At 44.9% G+C, this 20,500-nt stretch overlaps 1 protein-coding gene across 5 annotated transcripts in view; it reads left to right on the top strand.

The window, feature by feature from the left end:
* Gadl1 (glutamate decarboxylase like 1) overlaps nucleotides 1–20,500 on the top strand; it is a 179,552-nt gene that overhangs the window by 102,559 nt on the left and 56,493 nt on the right. For all 5 annotated transcript variants that reach the window (XR_004111808.1, XM_031345362.1, XM_031345360.1 and 2 more), the window contains 2 exons: nucleotides 788–987; nucleotides 15,255–15,306. Coding sequence is in view for 4 of the 5 variants with exons in the window: in XM_031345362.1 (XP_031201222.1) it covers nucleotides 788–987; nucleotides 15,255–15,306 (252 nt within the window). In the remaining variant the exon portion in view is untranslated. The remainder of the gene's footprint in view (nucleotides 1–787; nucleotides 988–15,254; nucleotides 15,307–20,500) is intronic.

Genomic DNA, 20,500 nt, shown 5'->3' on the forward strand with positions numbered 1-20,500 from the left:
TGCCCCGGGATGATGAGCCACTGGTGCTGATGATCCACTGGTGCTGATGATCCATTGGTGCTGATGATGCCCTGGGGTGATGATCCACTGGTGATGATGATCCACTGGTGATGATGCCCCAGGATGAAGATCCACTGGTGCTGATGCCCCGGGATGATGAGCCACTGGTGCTGATGATCCACTGGTGCTGATGATCCATTGGTGCTGATGATCCACTGGTGCTGATGATCCACTGGTGATGATGATCCACTGGTGATGATGATCCACTGGTGATGATGCCCCGGGGTGATGAGCCACTGCTTCAATCTTGTTTCTTTTTTCCACTGGATTAGTTCTTTCTGGGTTATTGTCACATCTGGCTGTTTAGTGTGGATATCTGTTGAAGAGAAGGAGATTTAAAAGTTTAGGTTTTGCCTGTGAAACTGTGTAAAATACCACAATGGACCAAGATTTTGTTTTCACTTAGAGTAGCTTTGAGTGACTTAGAGATTTATTTATTTATTTATTTATTTATTTATTTATTTATTGATATTATAGATACGAAGCCTTTGGTCCTCATAGGCCTTGGTGCCACCATGAGTGTGTGGGTCTTGCACGGCCTGCTCCTGGATGAACTTTGGATTTCTACCTTAAAGCACACAGGCTGTATCCAGCTGTCCGCAGCCAGAGACTGGTGTGTGCACTGGGACGAGTAGCAAAATGTCAAGCAGGGTTTGTTCCTGTGCATATTTGACATGGAGCTTAAAATGGACGGGCTCAGACTCTCTCCTTTCTTTCTTTTTTAAAGGATCTCCTTAAGAAGTGCTACTCTGCCAAAGCAACGTACCTGTTCCAGCAGGATAAATTCTATGATGTCAGCTATGACACGGGGGACAAGTCCATCCAGTGTAGCAGGAGACCTGATGCGTTCAAGTTCTGGATGACCTGGAAGGCTCTGGGCACATCAGGACTTGAGGAGAGAGTTAATCGTGCCTTTGCTCTATCTCGGTACGTGCGTGCGTGCGTGCGTGTGTGTGTGTGTGTGTGTGTGTGTGTGTGTGTGTGTGTGTGTGTGCGCATGCGGGCGTGTGCATGTATGAGAATGTGTATCTGTATGTGTGTGTGCATGTGTGTGTGTGTGTGCATGTGTGTGTGTGTGTGTTTGTGTGTGTGTGTGCGTGTGCACGCCATGTGTGCACGTGTGTGTATGAGAATGTGCATCTGTATGTGTGTATGTATGTGTGTGTGCAAGCATGAGCATGTGTGTGTGCATGTATACATGAGAATGTGCATCTGTATCTGTGTGAGAGTGTATGTGAGAGTGTGCATGTGTATGTGTGCATATGTATATGTTCATGTGTGCACATGTTTATGTGTTTTTATATATATGTGTGCATGTGTGTATGTGTTAGACCAAATAAAATTAGCACTGGTAGATTCCACATATACTCTTTACTTCTGAGTTCCTTCTTGTACACGATAAGCATTTCCTTCATGCCTACAATGTCTTAGAAATATGACAGAGAAGTCCTACTATCCTCTCTTCAAGCCAGTGAGGGACACAGGCAAGAGAGCAGAATGAAGGAACTATAATACAAATTCTTGAATGCCAGACTGGTGGCATATTTATAACCATAGCCTTCAGGAGGCTGGGGCAGCAGGATTTCTGGGAAGTCAAGACCAGCCATGGCTGGATGGAAAGATCCTGTCTAGGAATGAATAAATGAATGAATAAATAAATAAATAAATTTAATTATATACTTTAAAAATTAGCCTTCCCCAATCCGGATTTTTTTTTCTCAAAGAAATCAAAACATCTTCATCCTCCATTGTATCAGGCAGAGGGACCTCTGTTGCTGAGTGCACGGAGAGCCACAGTTCCCACCTCTACTGCTGAGCTTTACAAATCTATTACAAGCACAAAAGAAGGACAAACCAATTCAACTTTAATTCTTTAAACTCAAGATATGGTTTTATTCTGTAGCCCTGTCTGTCCTGGAATTCATGTTGGCCTCAGACTGGCAGATCCGCCTGCCTCTGCCTCCTGAATGCTGGGATTAAAGGGGTGTACCACCATCAATGGCAGAACAAACCAACTCAACACAGTGTGGCTTTAAAAAGGGTGTGGACTCCCTTTATCTCAGTTTTACTCCAGCAAAATAATAACAATGGAAGTTATTTTAAATAGTTTTTTGAAGATTTTATTTCTCTTCATTTTGTGTGGATGAGTGTTTCCCCACATGTGTGTATATGCACCTTCTGTATGCAGTGGCTACAGAGGCCACAGTTCAAACTCAACAGGCAGGAAGTGGCCTCTATCAGGACAGGTAAGCAGTTGGCTCTGGCCCTCTGAGAGGTCAGGAGTCACTAATTCCAGTGGTTGTTCTTTAGGAAGGGTTTGAGGGGACTGGAGAGGTGGCTCTCTAAGTAAAAGCATGGGCTGTTCTTCCAAAGGACCCAGGTCCATTCCCAGCACCCATGCGGTAGCTCCCAAGGTCTGCAACTCCAGTTTCAGGGGATCTGACACCAGCCTCTGAAGGAACCAGGCACACAGGCGATAAACAGACACACATGCAGGCAATAGAGTCATACACACAAAAGAACACAAAGCAGTTAGCCTAGTGCCTACAAATACTGTCTGACATTGCCATGGGTGTGCTCAGTGCGACACACAACTCTTAGCACAAGGAGAACAAGAAACAGCTTATTTTGTGCCAAACATCAATGACCATCATTTTGGAACCCAGATTCCATTTGCCTTCTAAAACTTATTCTACCATAGGAGCAGTACATGAAACCTTATTACATACAGAACAAGTGCAGTCAGAAAGAAAGCCAGAAGTCAAGACATTTACCAAGTGCCTTGGTGGGAATGGCAGGTGGGCAGATTATAGAAAGGCAGTGAAAACCTCCTTCTAGGTTTTAGAGGCTATCTGAGGAGACTCTAGCTTTTGGATTGATAAAGGCAGCTAACTTTTAAATTTTAAAGATTTTATCTAATAATCAAAGTGGTATTGGGTCAGAGGTAGGCAATTATCAATGGCAACATAGCTGTGGGCAATATGGGAACATGGGAAAGGAGGGTAATAGAAGACAGAGATGCAGGACTCTGGATTCATTTCAGGAATGAATAATTTTTATGTTTTATATGGCCGTTTATCCGTAGTTTAACTAGCTACTAAAGATAGCTCTGAAAGCAGAATTTAAGCAGTCTTCTGAAGCCCTTTATCTGAATTTCTTCTTCCACACTCCCCTGCCCCTTGGTCTTATTTGTTGCTGAGGGCTTTCCTCCGTAGAGGTTATCATATGCCTCTAGCTTCCTACAGCCATGTAGCTATGTCTCTGGAGGATTTGTGTCTCAGAAAGGAAGGGCAGAGTACCTGGACCCCAACCCATAATGAATGGTTATTAAGAGTAGAGATAGCCCAAGAGGGCTGGAGAGATAGCTCAATGGTTAAGCTCTTCTTGTGCAAGCACAAGGGCTCACGTTTGGGTCTCCCAAACCTAAGTAAAGCCAAATGAATGCACATCTGTGATCCCGGAGATCCACAGAGAGATGAGAGAGTCCCCCAGTGTGCAGCCCTGTGATCCCAGAGATCCACAGGGAGACAGGAGAGTCCCCCAGTGTGCAGCCCTGTGATCCCAGAGAACCACAGGGAGACGAGAGAGCCCCCCCCCCGTGTGCAGCCCTGGCACAAGGTACAGAGAACAATAAAGAGACCCTACCTCAAGCTGTGTGGAAAGCAGAGGGCAGCAGGTGAGGCAGTCCTATGACTTTAACACACAAGTGTCCACACTGTAAAACATGCGTGCGCACGCGCGCGCGCGCACACACACACACACACACATACACACATACACACAGAGGCCTTCATACTACCCTAATAGTACGAGTACCCATATCCCCTGGCACACTGTGTGACACAAAATAAGATGATCCTAGCAAACTAATGGAGCCTCAGAATAGACTGGAAACAGGGCAGTGGATGCTTCAACCTCCCCCCCTCCATCTTTATGGATGTCCACGTGGGTGCTGGCAGCCTGGTACCTCCCCATAGTGCTAGTGAGATGGTTGGCTGTTTCAGAGCTTGTGTCAATTCTCCATTGGTCCAAAAGCTGTATAAAAACGCTTGCTGTTGTGCAATACAGTAGGCCTGCACCATGATGCTGGTCTCCTGAGTCTGTTACCTGGGTTTGTGACTCCTCCTCCTTCACCCCACTCCTGGATCCTAGTTCCCACAGTGGAGTGGGCTGGAGACATGGCTCAGTGGTTAAGAGTGCTTACTGCTTTTGTAGAAGACCCCATTCAGTTCCTAGCACCCACATGTCAGCTCCCAACCATCTGTAATTCTAGTTCCAGGGGATCTACTATCCTCTTCTGACCTCCTGTGAGTTCCTGCACACACACAACTCTATGCAGTGGATTCTACCGGAGAGACTGCAGTACACATACATATACTCAAGCACACATATATATGTTTACATACAATTCAATAAATCAATATCTTAAAAGAAAAAAAAACCCAACAACTCTATTGAACCTTGAGAGGAACGTGCCTTAACTAGAGATGGGGTTAATGTGCCCCTGCTAGAAGTACAGAGACAATGACCCAGCAATGAGAAGAGGAGACTGTTTATCATAAATATTCATACCTGCCCATTAAATTAAAATAGAAGTCAGCAAGCTCTGCCCCCGTTTCTTATTTTCTTGTGCTATTTAAATGTGGCAGGGTGCTGTATTGTTTTGTCAAAGCCTCTAAATGACTCAGTGACAGGTGTCTTGAAATAAGGCAAGATATAAATATTTGATGATCGTATTTATTCTGAAGTTAATATTCATCTCAGGGTGGAATGGAGTTTATAGTCTACGGATACTTTCTAATTCTTTCAGACGCAGTATCACAGGAGGATAAATGTTAACATTTCAATTCAATTCAACAAATCCTTATTGTTTGTAAACGTTTGTCAAGTTGAATTGAGTGGAATTAACATTTCAGTGAATAACGCTGCGGGCTCTGTGACCTATATTTAAATCTTTGAGAAATGCACCCTTCTGTTTTCCTACTGTTCTTCACAATGGGTGTTTGTACCCCTCCTCTTTCCACACTTCTGATGGACAACAATGTATTCCTGGGGCCAGCAGCAGTCACCTTAGCCTTCTATGCTCAGTGCCCAGAAAAGGGACAGTCCTTTTAAAAAACCTCTCTCTGAAGGATTGTGAAGTGACACACTTGGAAAGTGTTTCTCCAGGATTAAGAATCTTAGAATCCTGGTCTCATTTCTCTCTGAACTTACTGATTGTCTTGTAGCCCTGTTTTCAGAAAAGGTTAAATATTATCTCAGTTCTGGTGTTGTTCTTTTGGCGTGAACCATGAGGTTAAAAGCAGGCTACTGGCTCTCAGGAGAAAAATCCCAATTAACACTCTCTGCCTTTGTCTTAGGCTTACTGGGGCTATAAAGAGACAGCGTGACCAAGGCAGCTTATAAAAGAAAGCCTTTCATTGAGGGCTTGCTTACAGTTTCAGGGGGTTAGTCTATAATCACCATGGCTGGGAGCACAGCAGCAGATGGGCGGACAGGCAGATGGACAGACAGGCAGATGGACAGACAGGCAGATGGGCGGACAGGCAGATGGACAGACAGGCAGATGGACAGTCAGGCAGGTATGGTGCTGGAGCAGTAGATGAGAGCTCTCATCTGATCTAAAAGTTGGAGGCAGACAGAGTGCAGACATAGACCTGGTATAGTTTTTGACACCTCAAAACCCACCCCAAAGGACAGACCTTCTATAATGCCACAGCCCCGATCCTTCCCAAACAGTTCCACCAACCAGACATTCACATACATGAACCTAAGGGGGGCCCTTTTCACTCAAACCACCACAGCCTTTTAAGTGGGGTCAAATACCACCACTGTAGTACCTGCAAGCTCTCATGAGTTGGATTTGCAGAATCCCTTACATTCAGCAGTGAGTTCTCCTTAGCCACCATGAACTGGCCCTGGAATGACAAGAGTCAGGTAATCTCCTTTGACCGCAACACTACCATTCTGATATTGTTTGTCCCGAAGCCCATGGGAATTCAGTCTGGACTTTATCAGAGGTCACCCATGTTCAGAAAGCCCTGCTGCTTTTCATTTCTATTCAGAGTCAACTAGTTGTTTTCCCTCTAAGAGAGTTAACTAGTTTGTTTGTTTGTTTGTTTTATTACCTTCAAGAGGGATCACCTTTCCCCTGTAGACTACTGCTGTGCTCAGCAAGGCGGGCCTGATGAGGGGACCAAATTGAGAATGCACGTGCATCATTGACATCCTGGTGCAGCTAAGATGTCACTCCTCAGGTCCTCCATCAGGTGTCTTGGATAGAGACCTGTGGAGCATTTCCCCTGCTTTGGCCAGCCAGAATCATCCTAAGTCTATAGACCTACTCCTCCACATTCCTGCATCTACAGCCAGAATCATCCTAAGTCTATAGAACCACTCCGCCACATTCCTACATCTAGGCAGAGCCTCATTCTGAAACTGATACGTTTACCTTAAGAGGGAACGATCAGATTTGTAGAGGCCAGTGTCCAAATAATTCTCTCTCCTCTCCTGGCAAAGCAAGAGAAGATATATTTTAATACAACATTTTTATTTATTCTTCGATAATTTCATATACACATACAATGAATTTGTTTGTATTCAGCTCATACACACTCCTTCTGACTCCTCTTGGATCTCTGCCATGTCCCCCTCCCAACTTCATGTCTTTCTGATTTGTGTTTCTGTTAACCCCTCTCAGTACAGCCCATATAGACACAGGTACAGAATTAATCACTGGAGAATGGTGTGCTAGCCAGGGGTCATAAAGAAAACCAACTCCCCTCCCCTCTGTAGGTCCCCAGTTAGGAGCGGGGGTTCCTGAAGCCCTCCCTCATCCAGGCTGGATTGTTGGCTAGCTACTTTGTGCAGGCCACCACAGCTGCTGTGAGTTTGTGCATTTGAGGGTCATGTCGTGCTTAGGAGACAGTTTCATCCTGGTCCTCCTGACCTCTGAAGGAGCAGACACATTTAAGATGTGAAGGACTTCGATCACATGGTCTGTCAGGATCTAGTGAGAAGAGAAGGGGACCACTGCTGGGGGTTCTACTGTTCTCCATGGCACCCTCCCATTCCAACTGGGAGCACAGCATCTCTCTCTCAAGAAACAGCCATGATTCAAAAATCCCTTCCCTTTGGGCTGTTGAGGAATCAGTGTCCCTATGAGTCCAAAGCAAGGTGCACTGAGTGGGCATTATTGAAAGCCTGGGTGGGAGGGTGGGTGCTCGTTAGCCTCATCTCTTCCAGAGCTGGGGATGGTTAAGTAGGAAACGTGATGGCTATGAAAGCAAGAGAACCTGAGTTTGGACCCCTAGTACCCCATCGAAAGTCAACGTAAGGCTGGAGAGGCAGAGCAGTGTTGAAAACACTCACTGATCTGGCAGAGGATCTCTTCCTAGCACCCTTGTGAGGCTCCAGGGGATCTGGTGCCCTCTTCTGGCCTTCATAGGCACACACACACACACACACACACACACACACACACACACAGAGTGCAAGCAGACATGTACTTAGACACATAAAACTTTTAAAAAGAAAAAAAAGAGAAGAGAAAGGAAAAGTAAGGGAAGGGAAGGGAAGGGAAGGGAAGGGAAGGGAAGGGAAGGGAAGGGAAGGGAAGGGAAGGGAAGGGAAGGGAAGGGAAGGGAAGGGAAGGGAAAAGAGCCAGTTACACTGACCATTTCTGGAATCACAGGGCTGAGAACTCTGGCCCAGGAGATCCCTGTGATTGCTGCTGGCTGGGTAGTCTAGGTAAATCAATTACTCAAGGGTTAGTGAGAGATCCTGTCTCAAAAATAAAGTGAAGTGCAACTGAAAAAAACAGTGTTACCCTCTTATCTCCACAGTACACACATGCACCCACATACATGAACATGCCCACATTCACACTCACACACACACATGAACACACACACCCACATGCATGAACACACATATATGAACAAACCCACCCACACACAGGAACACACACAGGAACACCCACACCCACACACATGCACACACACCCTCGGAGGGAGAGGAAGAGGGGAGGGTGAGGAATGGATGACTGTATTTCTGACAGGTGCCTAGAAAGGCCCTGCCCTGCTTTCATACCCAGGGCTACCTGCTGCTGAGAGCCACCCAGGGCTGCCTGTGGCTCCTCCTAGGCCTTTGTGGTGGCATTGGCATTAAATGGATGGTCACTGGGGGGCAGTTTTTAAAGCAGGCTAGAAGAACCATTTGTGCAAGTCTCACCAACAACAAGCAGCAGAAGCTCCCACTCTGTTCCTTTATTAGGTCTCCAGCGAGCCATTCATTAATCCCCTGACACATGATCTGCAGTCTCTCCGGTAGAATCCACTGCATAGAGTTGTGTGAAAGCTGAGGAAGTAAGCATTTCTTGTTTGGAGGAAGCCGGTAGTGCTATGCAGTGCTATGTGGTACTATACCTGCTATGTAGTGCTATGCGGTGCTATGCAGTGCTATGCGGTGCTATGCAGTGCTATGCGGTGCTATGCAGTGCTATGCGGTGCTATGCGGTGCTATGCGGTGCTATGCAGTGCTATGTGGTGCTATGCAGTGCTATGCGGTGCTATGCGGTGCTATATGGTGCTATATGGTGCTATGCAGTGCTATGCGGTGCTATGTGGTGCTATGCGGTGCTATATGGTGCTATGTAGTGCTATGCAGTGCTATGCAGTGCTATGCAGTGCTATGCAGTGCTATGCAGTGCTATGCAGTGCTATGCGGTGCTATATGGTGCTATGCGGTGCTATGCGGTGCTATGCGGTGCTATGCAGTGCTATACGGTGCTATACCTGCTATGCAGTGCTATGCAGTGCTATGCGGTGCTATGCAGTGCTATGCAGTGCTATGCAGTGCTATGCGGTGCTATGCGGTGCTATGCAGTGCTATGCAGTGCTATGCAGTGCTATGCAGTGCTATGCGGTGCTATATGGTGCTATGTAGTGCTATGCAGTGCTATGCGGTGCTATGCGGTGCTATGCAGTGCTATACGGTGCTATACCTGCTATGCAGTGCTATGCAGTGCTATGCGGTGCTATGCAGTGCTATGCGGTGCTATGCGGTGCTATACCTGCTATGCGGTGCTATGTGGTGCTATGCGGTACTATGCAGTACTATGCGGTGCCATGCAGTGCTATGCAGTGCTATGTGGTGCTATACCTGCTATGTAGTGCTATGTGGTGCTATGTGGTGCTATGTGGTGCTATGCGGTGCTATGTGGTGCTATGTGGTGCTATGTGGTGCTATGTGGTGCTATGCAGTGCTATGTGGTGCTATGCAGTGCTATGCAGTGCTATGCGGTGCTATGCAGTGCTATGTGGTGCTATGCAGTGCTATGCGGTGCTATGCGGTACTATACCTGCTATGTGGTGCTATGTGGTGCTATGTGGTGCTATGTGGTGCTATGCAGTGCTATGTAGTGCTATGTGGTGCTATGTGGTGCTATGTGGTGCTATACATGCTATGCAGTGCTATGCAGTGCTATGCAGTGGCATGCATGCTATGTAGTGCTATGCAGTGCTTTGGGACTCTTATAACAGGGAAGGGCAGAATCCAGCAGGACCTAACACTTTCAGATTTATTTTCTCTAAACTCATCATTTAAGGGGCTGCAGAGATGGCTCAGTGGCTGAGAACACTTGTTCTTTCAGGGGACCTGGGTTCTATTCCCACTACTCGCTTTAGGTGGCTCACAGCAGCACCAGGGGGACCATCATCCTTTTCTGGCTTCTGTGGGAATCCACATACATGTGGCATGCATATAGTCAGACACGCATGCACAGGCATGCAAGAAATCATGCACACACACATACACATGGAAGCATGCACATACATGCAAACACACAAAAGCTTGTACATACCCACATGGAAGCACACATGCACACACAAACACACAAAAGCATGTGCACATACACAAACACATGAAAGCATGCACACACATACACACACAAAGCATGCACACATAAATATGAACAAACACACAAAAGCATACACACATACCCACAAGTACATGAAAGCATATGTACACATACATGAAAGCATGCACATATACACATAAAGACATACAAACACATGAAAACATGCACACACACAAAAGCATATGTACACACACATGAAAGCATGCGCACATACACACAAACACATATAAACACATGCAAGCATGCAAACACACATACACACACAAAAGTATGCACATACACAAATACACACAAAAGTATGCACACACACACACGCACAAAAGTTCCCTCTGCCCCCCACAACAAATAAATAAAACTTTTTTAAACCATGATAATTTGGAAGGCAAACACAATGGAACAGAATTAAGTATGCAGCTGCCATGCAACACACAAGCCTGATACACATCCTATTAGAGGCAGCGCACAGAGAACAGATGGAGAAAGCCCCAGAGCTCTGGGAGCCTCCATGAATCCATCAGAAGAAATTCTGAGAAGATACCCAGAGATAAACAGCCTGGAGTGTGGCAGGGAAACTCTTAAGTGGCTGCTGAATTGAGAATGGGATTGGGGTGGCTGCTTCCACGAAGAAACTAATGGCTTGCCAGAACACACAAAATCCTAGCATGTAAGATGTATTTATTTACATTTACATCACGTGTCTGAGTGTTCTGCCTACATGTATGTATGTGCAGCGTATCTATTACCTGCTATCTACAGAGGCCAGAGGAAGGCGTTAAATCCCCTGGAACTGGAGCTATGGGCGGTTCTGTACCCTCAGAGTCCAGGAGAGGGTGATAGGTTCCCTGGAGCTGCAGTTACAGGCTGCTATGAGGAATCATGTGGGTGCTGGGAACTGAACCTGGGTTCTCTGAAGAGCAGCAAGTATTCTAAACTGCTGAGCCACCTCTCTAGCCCAGAGTTGAACATTTGAATGTAAGACCTCAGAGAGGAGGCTCTGCAGCATTAAGAAAGCATGCCCGCATAAAATGAGCCACACTTTGAACACGATGCTGGCTAAAAACACCTCCACGTCAAGTGAGGAAACTAAGGTAAGCCTTTCTGCAGTCAGCTTTGAAAAGGCTTTTGTTGATATATATACCTTTTCTCCTCTGTCTTCTATGCCAAACCTACTGGGGGGGGGCACAAAAATTAATTCATTGAAATTAGAGTTACTTTTGAAGTTGACTTACTTGTATAGCTCTGATAGAAAGACATCTATCTGCTGAATGAATATTTTTAATCTGGGTTCTTCCATATAATAGAAGACCTTTTTTAAAAAAATAAAAGCATACTTTTACTTTAAGTTGCTTCCATATATTTAAAGTTGTAAATAATAAACCATCTGCATACGAGTTTGATTCTCTGGTGAGCTAATGAGCTTAATTAGGGGGAGTTATATACTGGAGTACACATGCTCCTGTATACACCCATGGCTACACCACTGAAGAAAATGGTTCTCCTTCCCCCACCAACCATTAATTGCATAGGAATGTCCAGGGAAGAGCGGGCCTCACCAGGGCCTCACTCCTCATGACGGAATGTCCTTAGGCACCATGGTGTGCAAGAAACCACAACTGCTATGGGTTCATTAGTGCAATGGTGGAGGCACACATAGTAGGCACTCCACAACACTCTAGCCCTTCCAGTCTCTCCTCCCCTCTTCTGTGATGTTCTCTGAACCTGGGGGAGGTGATATGGAAGTGCTGAGAACATGTGAGTATTTGAGGACTCGGCCCCAGACAGGACAGCTACACAAGCAGAATGGGATGGAAATGATTTGGCTTGGCTCGAAAAGGCAGTCTCAGCTACTTTGTATTTTAAGTAGAAAGCACATGTAGCAAGAGGAAGTGCCAAACAGTAATAACATCAGGCCAGGGTTTTTCTGGACTGTATCCCCATCTCCATTCCATGCATGATGAATCTGAGGCGGGCTCAGGGACCAACCCTACATGATTTGTCTACAGTCACAGGTAAACCAGGAACCCATTAGCAGTTTCTAACCTGAATTTCTAACTTGTCTCCTGGTAGGCAGAGCACTGGCCTGGATTTCAGGATAGCGGAGGCTGGAGTAATAATCGTAGTTCAGCGTTCTGAGTACACCAGGTTGCCTGCACATTTCTGTCTTGGAGACCAAGATAAAGAATGAGTTTTCAATTTTCCCTTATGTGGGTAGAGGCCAGGTCTGTTCTCTGCGGTGCCTACATCTTTCTTTAAAGTTCCTTTTCAGAAGCTAGGCATGAAACTACATCTATGAAACTCTGCACAAAGTCATAAAATGAGCAGAGTGACTGCCAAGCCCATGGCGTCCTCTCTCTCCCACTTTCAAGTATACTGTCTCAAACAGGGTCTGATGAGCCCCTGAGCATTCAACTCCAGACTTGTGTCTTCAGGTAGACCATGTAGATAGAGCTTATATGTAGATAGAGCTTATTTTTGTCTTACTTTTAAAAGATTTTATTTATTCATTTATATGCGCACATCTGTGAGTGTATGGGCACACGTGTTGGGGAAGTCTGCACCCCAGTGAGTGCTCATGGATATCAGAAGAGTGTGTTGGGTCCCTGTCTCTATCACCCTCTACCCATAACTTTGAGGCTGAGTTTTCTCTGAACACTGAGCTGTCAGTGTCTCAACTAGCGAGCCACAGCAATCCTCCTGCCTCTGGCTTTGTTGGAGATGAGGTGAAAGGTGTGTGCAGGATGGCACCTGTCTTCTTCCATGAGTGCTGAGATCTGAATTCAGGTCTTCAGGGTTCCTCAGCAAACGCTCTCCGCTGTTGAGCCATCTCTCCAGCCCTTCCTTGGGCTTTACTTCTTACAAAACAGTGATGAAAAGTGGAATCAAATTATCTATGTTTCTCAGTGCTTTGCTCTCGAGCTTCAGAGATTGTGTCATTTCCAGCATAGGGTTTGACTGACAGACTCTGCTCATTTTAACAGCTGCGCCATACAACTGGATCACCCAGAAAACTATAGTCCTTCAACCTCTGACCTCTGTATTGGAAAGTTGTTCCTGGTAATTGTTTAGAGAAGATACACAAATGGCTGTAGTTTAACACCTGTACACACACACACACACACACACACACACACACACACACACATATTTAAATAGAATATGTATCTTTCTCTGTGTGTTCATACGATTGACTTTTCCTAGCTGAATCACAAACATGGTTGGTAGAGTCAGAAAGAACGGCCCTAAGCAGTTTCTCCCCTTCTTGTGCTTACTGGCCCTGGTGCCACTGGCCTTGCATCCAGCACCATGTGGGTGAAACCACAGTCCAGTGTCTGTGATGTCGTTAGCATTTCTTGATTGCTACTGACCTCAAGCACCATTTATGACACTTACTAATGACTGGAATCACCCTTTGCTATGTACTAAAGATTTCAAGACTTACCTTATACCATGTCTCAAAACAAGTTCTGTACCAGGGATGTGAATATGCAGGTAGAGTGTCAATCATTTTGTGACTCTGTTTGTGTGCCTACAACACAGTTCTTTAAAATAAAACATTTGTATGAATAGTTAATATTGACAGAATTTTTGCAAGATTTTGTTTATTTAAAAGTAATATCTATGTGGAAGGATCAATATTGTATCTTCAGTAAAAAGCTAGATAAAGAAAATCAACAGGTGAAAAATGCCAAATTTTTTAAACTTGTACCTTGTGTCCACATTTTAGAATGGTTATGGCAAGTAATGCAATGTTATAGCAAGCAATATACTGATTAAAACAAAGGCAAAAATGTGGTTTCTAGGTTTTCCTATAGAAAGTAATGTAATGATTAAAACAGAAACAAAAATGTGGTTTGTAGGGTTTTCTTACTTTTGTGACAATTGCAGACTAGAAAAAAAAAGGCTGCATTAGTCTGGTCTCTGATGTAATCAAATGAGACTCAAGTGTCAAAGTTCTATTGGGGAGAGTTTCCCAAGAAGTAATTGAATATATAGACTTTACAGTTATTGTCATGTTGCCATGCTACATGGTAAGAGCGTAACCCTTGAAGCCAGTTCTGGCTGGTAAGTGCTATTCCCTTTTATCTTCCCTCCCCCCGGACCTCCACCTTTGCCATAGAGTAAAATATAATAATTCCCTGGCAAACCCTGTTCTTTCCAAAGTTTTGCATATTTACACACACAGACAGAGATACACACACACACACACACACACACACACACACACACACACCCTTCCAAGTCCATTTATCATTGCTTGTGTGTACATTTGTTTAGGACTTTGGTCTGAATAATCTATCAGGAGGCTCTCCCTATAGAAAACAATTCTCCCTCTCTGAGTAGACATTGATTGCCCATAGCTCTTTACCTAAGCATGAACCTTGTAAAATGTCCCTGTTTATGTGAAGATCAAAACTAAGCCACAGGAGAGTCGGTCATTGTTGTTTGCACTGTTCAGTGTTGTCCTTCTGTTCCAGTCGTATCCCAAGTCTTGCGTGTCGAGACCTTTGCTTATGAGGAAATGATGCTCTTTCTATCTGTTAGGCCGTCATAGACACCCTAGCGGCATCCACACTTGTGATGTGACATTGATCACTGCTCCTTTTCCCTCTGCTCTAGCCATGGATATGGTCAGTTTATGTTCTTTGACCTAAAACTTAAAACCCAAGCAAAAGTGACACACCAAAAATGTTCTCTGCGATCTAGCAAAGTTATTTAAATATCTGCACTGAATCCCCATTGGGAAGGTGGATACAAATGGGGCTGGAGATGGTTCAATGGTTAAGGTCACTTGCAGACAACCCAGGTTCTGTTCCCAATACCCACATGGCTGCTCACAGCCTTTCATAAGTCCAGTTCTAAAAGATTTGAAATCCTATTCTGAATGCCACAGCAACTACATGCATGCAGCACACAAAAACCCATGCAAGCAAAGCACCCATGCACATAAAATAAGATGAAAAAAAAATCCAGTAAATTCAAAGGAAGTTGGATGTGACTCGCCCTGACTTTTCATGCCAGAGTTAAAGCTCTTGTTAGAATGTGAGATTTACCTTATCACCTTAACAAGACATGTCCTCCTAGGGAGGCCCAGCGTGTGGTCGCACAGACATCCCAGGGGTCTGCTCACAAGTACAGCTCTGCCTGTGCTTCCTGGATCCCAGCCTCAGTTCCGTACCGGAAACCATGCTTTGGGGTATGGAAGTCAAGTGCACGGTATTTGGGGATTGCAAATTACCAATATTATTATTTTTAAATAATGTTATTTTAATTTTAGGTACCTGGTAGATGAAATCAAGAAACGAGAAGGCTTCAAGTTGCTGATGGAAGTAAGTGGCTGAGGAAATGGGTGCCTGGGCTTGTCATCAACAGTGATGGAGGCAGTCGGTTGTGTTGTGTTGCATTGTTTTCTGTGTTGCCGGCTAAGGAACAAGTCATTAGCTTAATTCATACAGCCCATTATGTTAATTTACTGTATTAGTGAACATTTTCCCCCTTGGTTGGATTTACAGAGAATGCTCTTGCCTTTAAGTGTTGAAAATTAAAATGCTCAATAATAATTAGCAGAGATAATGCTGAATAAATTATGACCTCTTTCCAGATACAGAAATGGCATAGTGATTGTGTTGTGAACTGGGCCTTCATGTGTGAGACCAAGGGTGTATAAAATGTGCATACATGCCCTCTTTTACTGAAATAATGAAAACGTGTGTGAGCTTTGGAGCACTGGGAAATAGCATATTCTGTTGTAGATATTGGTTCTCTGGCTATGTGTAAGAAGTCAGGTGATTTTGAAGATGAATGTTTTTGTTAAAATAGCAAGTAATATAACCTCTCCCCCCTCTATATGTATGTGTGTGTGTGATTAATATCCATGAGTGTGTACACATGTGAGTGGAAGGCCAGAGCAAGACATCAGCTATCTTTTTCTACATCATTCCCTTATTGCGATAGCATCTCTCACTGGACCAGTAGCTTGTCTCTTCAACCAGACTGACTATTCTCAAAGCTCTCAGAATCTGCATGTTTCTGTCACCCAATATTGAGTTTACAGGCATGCTCAGCCATAACTGGCTTTTTACCTGGCTGATGGGGACCCCAACTCATATTCTCATGCTTTCTTAGCAAGTACACTTACCCATCCATGCATCCCCCAAGTTCGGGAGTCCTGTTTCATTTGGAGTGTAATTTTTTTTATAAATTATGTATATATGTATACCTACTTTCTGACCTCACACAACCTTGGTGTTGAGCTACTCACAGTGATCTCGGCCCTCCCACATCAATAAAACAGTACCCCAAAGACATGCCAACATACGGGAGGCATGTGCACATGAGTGTAGTTACCTGTGGAGGCCAGAAGGTGACGTCAGATCCCATGGAGCTGGAGTTACAGGCTGTTGTGTGTGATGGAGCTGGACTCAGGCCCTCTGCAGGAGTCCTATGAATGTATGGGCTCTTTAAGCACTGAGCCATCTCTCCAGCCTCGTGTCTCTTTCTGACTTTTTAAGAACTGTGAAGGGCAAGCTTATCTTAGATCTTGCTAAACTTCATTGCAGTCTTTAACCTAATGTAAAACCACTTATAGATTCCACTGCAGGAACTCGTGCTGCATATGAGAAGTCTAGATAATCTGTGCTAATCATTTATTCAGTAAGATACATGGACTCCAGTGTGTGCCAGCAGTTCCAGCCTCCAGAGAGGCCCCTGCTCTGTGCTTGTGTTCCAGTGGGAGGTGAAAGGAACTTGTGGGAAGCACCAAGCCATTAGAAACCTTCGGAAAAGAGACATTCATAAGAGCTACTCTAAGCCGGGCGGTGCTGGCGCACACCTTTAATCCCAGCACTTGGGAGGCAGAGGCAGGCGGATTTCTGAGTTCGAGGCCAGCCTGGTCTACAGAGTGAGTTCCAGGACAGTCAGGGCTACACAGAGAAACCCTGTCTCAAAAAAAAAAAAAAAAAAAAAAAAAAAAAAAAAAGGCCTACTCTAGACTGGGTACAAATAACGTTATCAGTGTGGCAATTGCTCTAACGGAGATACTATATAAGCAGGGTGAAGTTCTGAAATTAGCACAGGGGAGCTAGCTCAGCTGGTAAAGGGCCTGCTTTCCAAGCATGAGGACCCAGGTTCAACATCCAGTGACCCACACAAAAAGAAGCAAACAAAAGTCAAGTGTGGTAGAGGGTGCTGAGTCATGGTAGAGGGTGCTGAGTTATGGTAGAGGGTGCTGAGTCATGGTAGAGGGTGCTGAGTCATGGTAGAGGGTGCTGAGTCAAGTGTGGTGGAGGGTGCTGAGTCAAGTGTGGTGGAGGGTGCTGAGTCAAGTGTGGTAGAGGGTGCTGACCTCACTGTTCTGATTTCCTCCCTGCTGCAGTGATAAACACTGACCACAAGTAGCTTGGGAAGGGAGGGGTTATTTCTGCTTCTAGATTCCAGTCTATCTGGAGTGTGTGTGTGTGTGTGTGTGTGTGTGTGTGTGTGTGTGTGTGTATGTGTGTGTGTGTATGTGTATGTATACACATATATATGTGTGTATACATACATATATGTATTATGTATGTATGCATGTATATATGTATGTATATATACACATATATATGTGTGTATATATATGTGGTTGATCTGTGTGTGTGTTGTCCAAGGTGTTGGGCTACCTACGGTGCACTGGGCCTTCCTACATCATCATCATTAGAACATCCCACACATATACAGACAGACCAACTGAGCAGAGGTGGGCCTTCAACTGAGGTTCTTTCCTCTCAGATGACTGTAATTTGTGTCAAGTGGACAAGAAAGAACTAAACCTCTCATTCATGTAACCTACTGGTTTCTGGTCTCTAGTCCCACCCACTTCTCCTGAAAATGCCCTTTCACTCATTATAGATGAAGGGATGCATCCTATCCTCCATAGCCATTCCCAAGCTGGTGACTCTCTTGGCTGGCTCCATTACCTTGCGAGCATCTACACACACAGTGGAGACCCAGCAGACTGAGTCTGCTCTTTATTTCCCCTAATTTTCACAGTGTCCATGAAAAACTTTGGAACTACCTATTGAGGTTTTGCCTGTTTGTTTTTGTTTTTGTGAAGATGAGAGTAAAAGTGATGGCAGAAAAAGATGACATGTTCAAATGGCATTAATAACTTCTTCCTAAAGGCCATGGAAAGGGAGGGGAACTCTAAGCACCACCATCTTTGGGGAAATACATACATATCATTGTGATAAGGAAAGGTAAGCTTTGTTAAGCAGACTTTGGCCCTGGGTATTTTTTTTAAGGTTTACTTATTTCTATTTTTTAATCATCTCTCTCTCTCTCTCTCTCTCTCTCTCTCTCTCTCTCTCTCTCTCTCTCTCTCTGTGTGTGTGTGTGTGTGTGTGTGTGTATGTGTGTGTTCATGTGTGATTATATGCATCTGAGTGTAGTACCTACAGGAACCAGGAGAGGGTGTTAGATCCCATGATGCTAGTGAGCTGCCTGAAGTGGATCCTGGAAATTGAGCTCAGATCCTCTCTAAGAGCAGTGCACTCTCTGTTAACAGATGACCCATCTCTCCAGACCCATGAGTATTGTGTTCCCTCGAGAAACTGCCTGGCTCCTACAGTGTGGGAGGCTTCCTGTATGACCCTTCCAGAATTTCTACAGCAGGGTTTTGGGGTTTTTGTCCTCCTTACTGATCCTGAGAATTGAGACAGAGTCCACAGACGCAGCACATGTGCCCCACCAGGCTGCAGGCCAGCCCTGCTGGAAGGACTTTTGTATTGTATTCACATTTGCCTCCCTTGATTTTTGTTTCAAGAAATCGTGTAAACTTAGACCTTCAACTCCACATCTAAGTGCTAAGTTAATTTTAAAATTGGAAAAGGAGAGTAAGAGAGGGAGAGGGAGAGAGGGGGAAGAATAAGAGGGGAAGAGAAATGGAGGGAGAGGGAGTGGGAAGGGGGAGGGACAAAGGCAGGGGGAGGGAAGGGAGAGAGAGTACCACATTAGAAATTGTAAATGAGTATAGGGAAACAGAGCATCTAGCACTTGAATGCCTTTTCCTGAAAAGAGCTAAAGTAATGTCTCTCTTCTTGAAGATGATTGAAAGTTATCATTTCAAAATGAATCCTGCAATATTCATGCTCCCCTGAAAACCATAACTCTCTCTCTTTTCTGCATTGGATCTAAGATCTGATAGTTATTTTCCTAGAGGTGTACTTCTCCTTAGACTCCCGTTTGTATTTTCCATTTCAATCTCGTGGGTGAGTCTGAATTATTCACCTTTTTGGTTTTTGTTTTGTTTTGTTTTGTTTTCTTTCTGATTTCTACATTAGAAAGTGTTATTGGGATTCATAGACTTTAGAGGCATGAATGACATCTTGTCGACCTCCTGTGCATGGCAGGAAGCCTCACAAAAGAGCCTGCGTGACAGGGCATCAAATTGTGCTTGAACAACTTCCTGCTATGGAGAGCCCACTGATTCTTCCTCTTGCAGATAGATCTAGATGCCTACATTTGAGCTGTGGCTGCCTATGCTTGAGCTGTGGCTGCCCACATTTGAGCTGTGGTTGCCCACATTCCAGCCATGGCTGCCCGAATTCAAGCCCTGGATGCTCGCATTTGAGCTGTGGCTGCCTACATGCTAGCTGTGGTTGTCTGTGTTTGAGCTGTGGCCACTTACTCGCCCTGTGGACCCAGCACCTGGGCCTTACTTGTGATCACTTGTCTCGCACTGCTTGATGTGATCATTGTTACCTCATTAATTGCTAATATCTAATGCACCTCACTTAAACTTCTTGGACTTCTACTGTACTTTACACAGTTACCACTCCACGTTGAATCTTCACCTGCTGTGCTTTCTTTGACTAATTTCTTTTCCTTTTCAGCTTTGGTACAAGGAAGGTCCTCTTGTCTAGTACCATTTGGGTGTTTGTCTCCACTCTTTTTCCTTGGCCCTTTAGTCTGTCAGCAGAGTCTCCCAAACGGCTCTCTCAGTAGGTTTGACATGTGTTGGGTTATTTTGTCTTTGGTTCCACCCTTGACTTTGTGTTTGCTTAGACCTCTGACTTGCCACTCCTGAAGCTGAAGTGGCCATTTTTCTTACGGAAAGTTCACACTCTTCTTTGGGTTTTTAAAACCATGATCATTCCAACCAAAACTCTTGGGGCCTTTCCCCATCTCCTCTTCCTACTTAGTCTTCTCCTCTCCATCTTGGTTGATTGTCAACCTCTTCTCAGGTGAGCAATGTCATCCCCTTCCGTCTGAACACTCTCTGGCCAATCTCTCTACACCACGGCTTGAGTGGTCTTCCACAATCTAAGTCACAGCTAGGCTGCCACTCTACTGTGACGGTGCTGCCTCTGGGATCAAGCAGAGGCTCGATCCCCTCCCCAAGCATGGTAAGTGGAGAGCTCTGCTGCAGAGCGGACACATCTCTGTTTCTAGCTGAACTCCTGTCCACTAAACTCTGCCCCCACCTGCTCATTTCTTCTAGTTTTCTGTCCTTGGACGACTCTGGAATCCATTGATGCATTATTTGTGTCT

This window comes from Mastomys coucha, unplaced genomic scaffold (genome assembly GCF_008632895.1).
Source record: "Mastomys coucha isolate ucsf_1 unplaced genomic scaffold, UCSF_Mcou_1 pScaffold23, whole genome shotgun sequence".
NCBI lineage: Eukaryota > Metazoa > Chordata > Mammalia > Rodentia > Muridae > Mastomys > Mastomys coucha.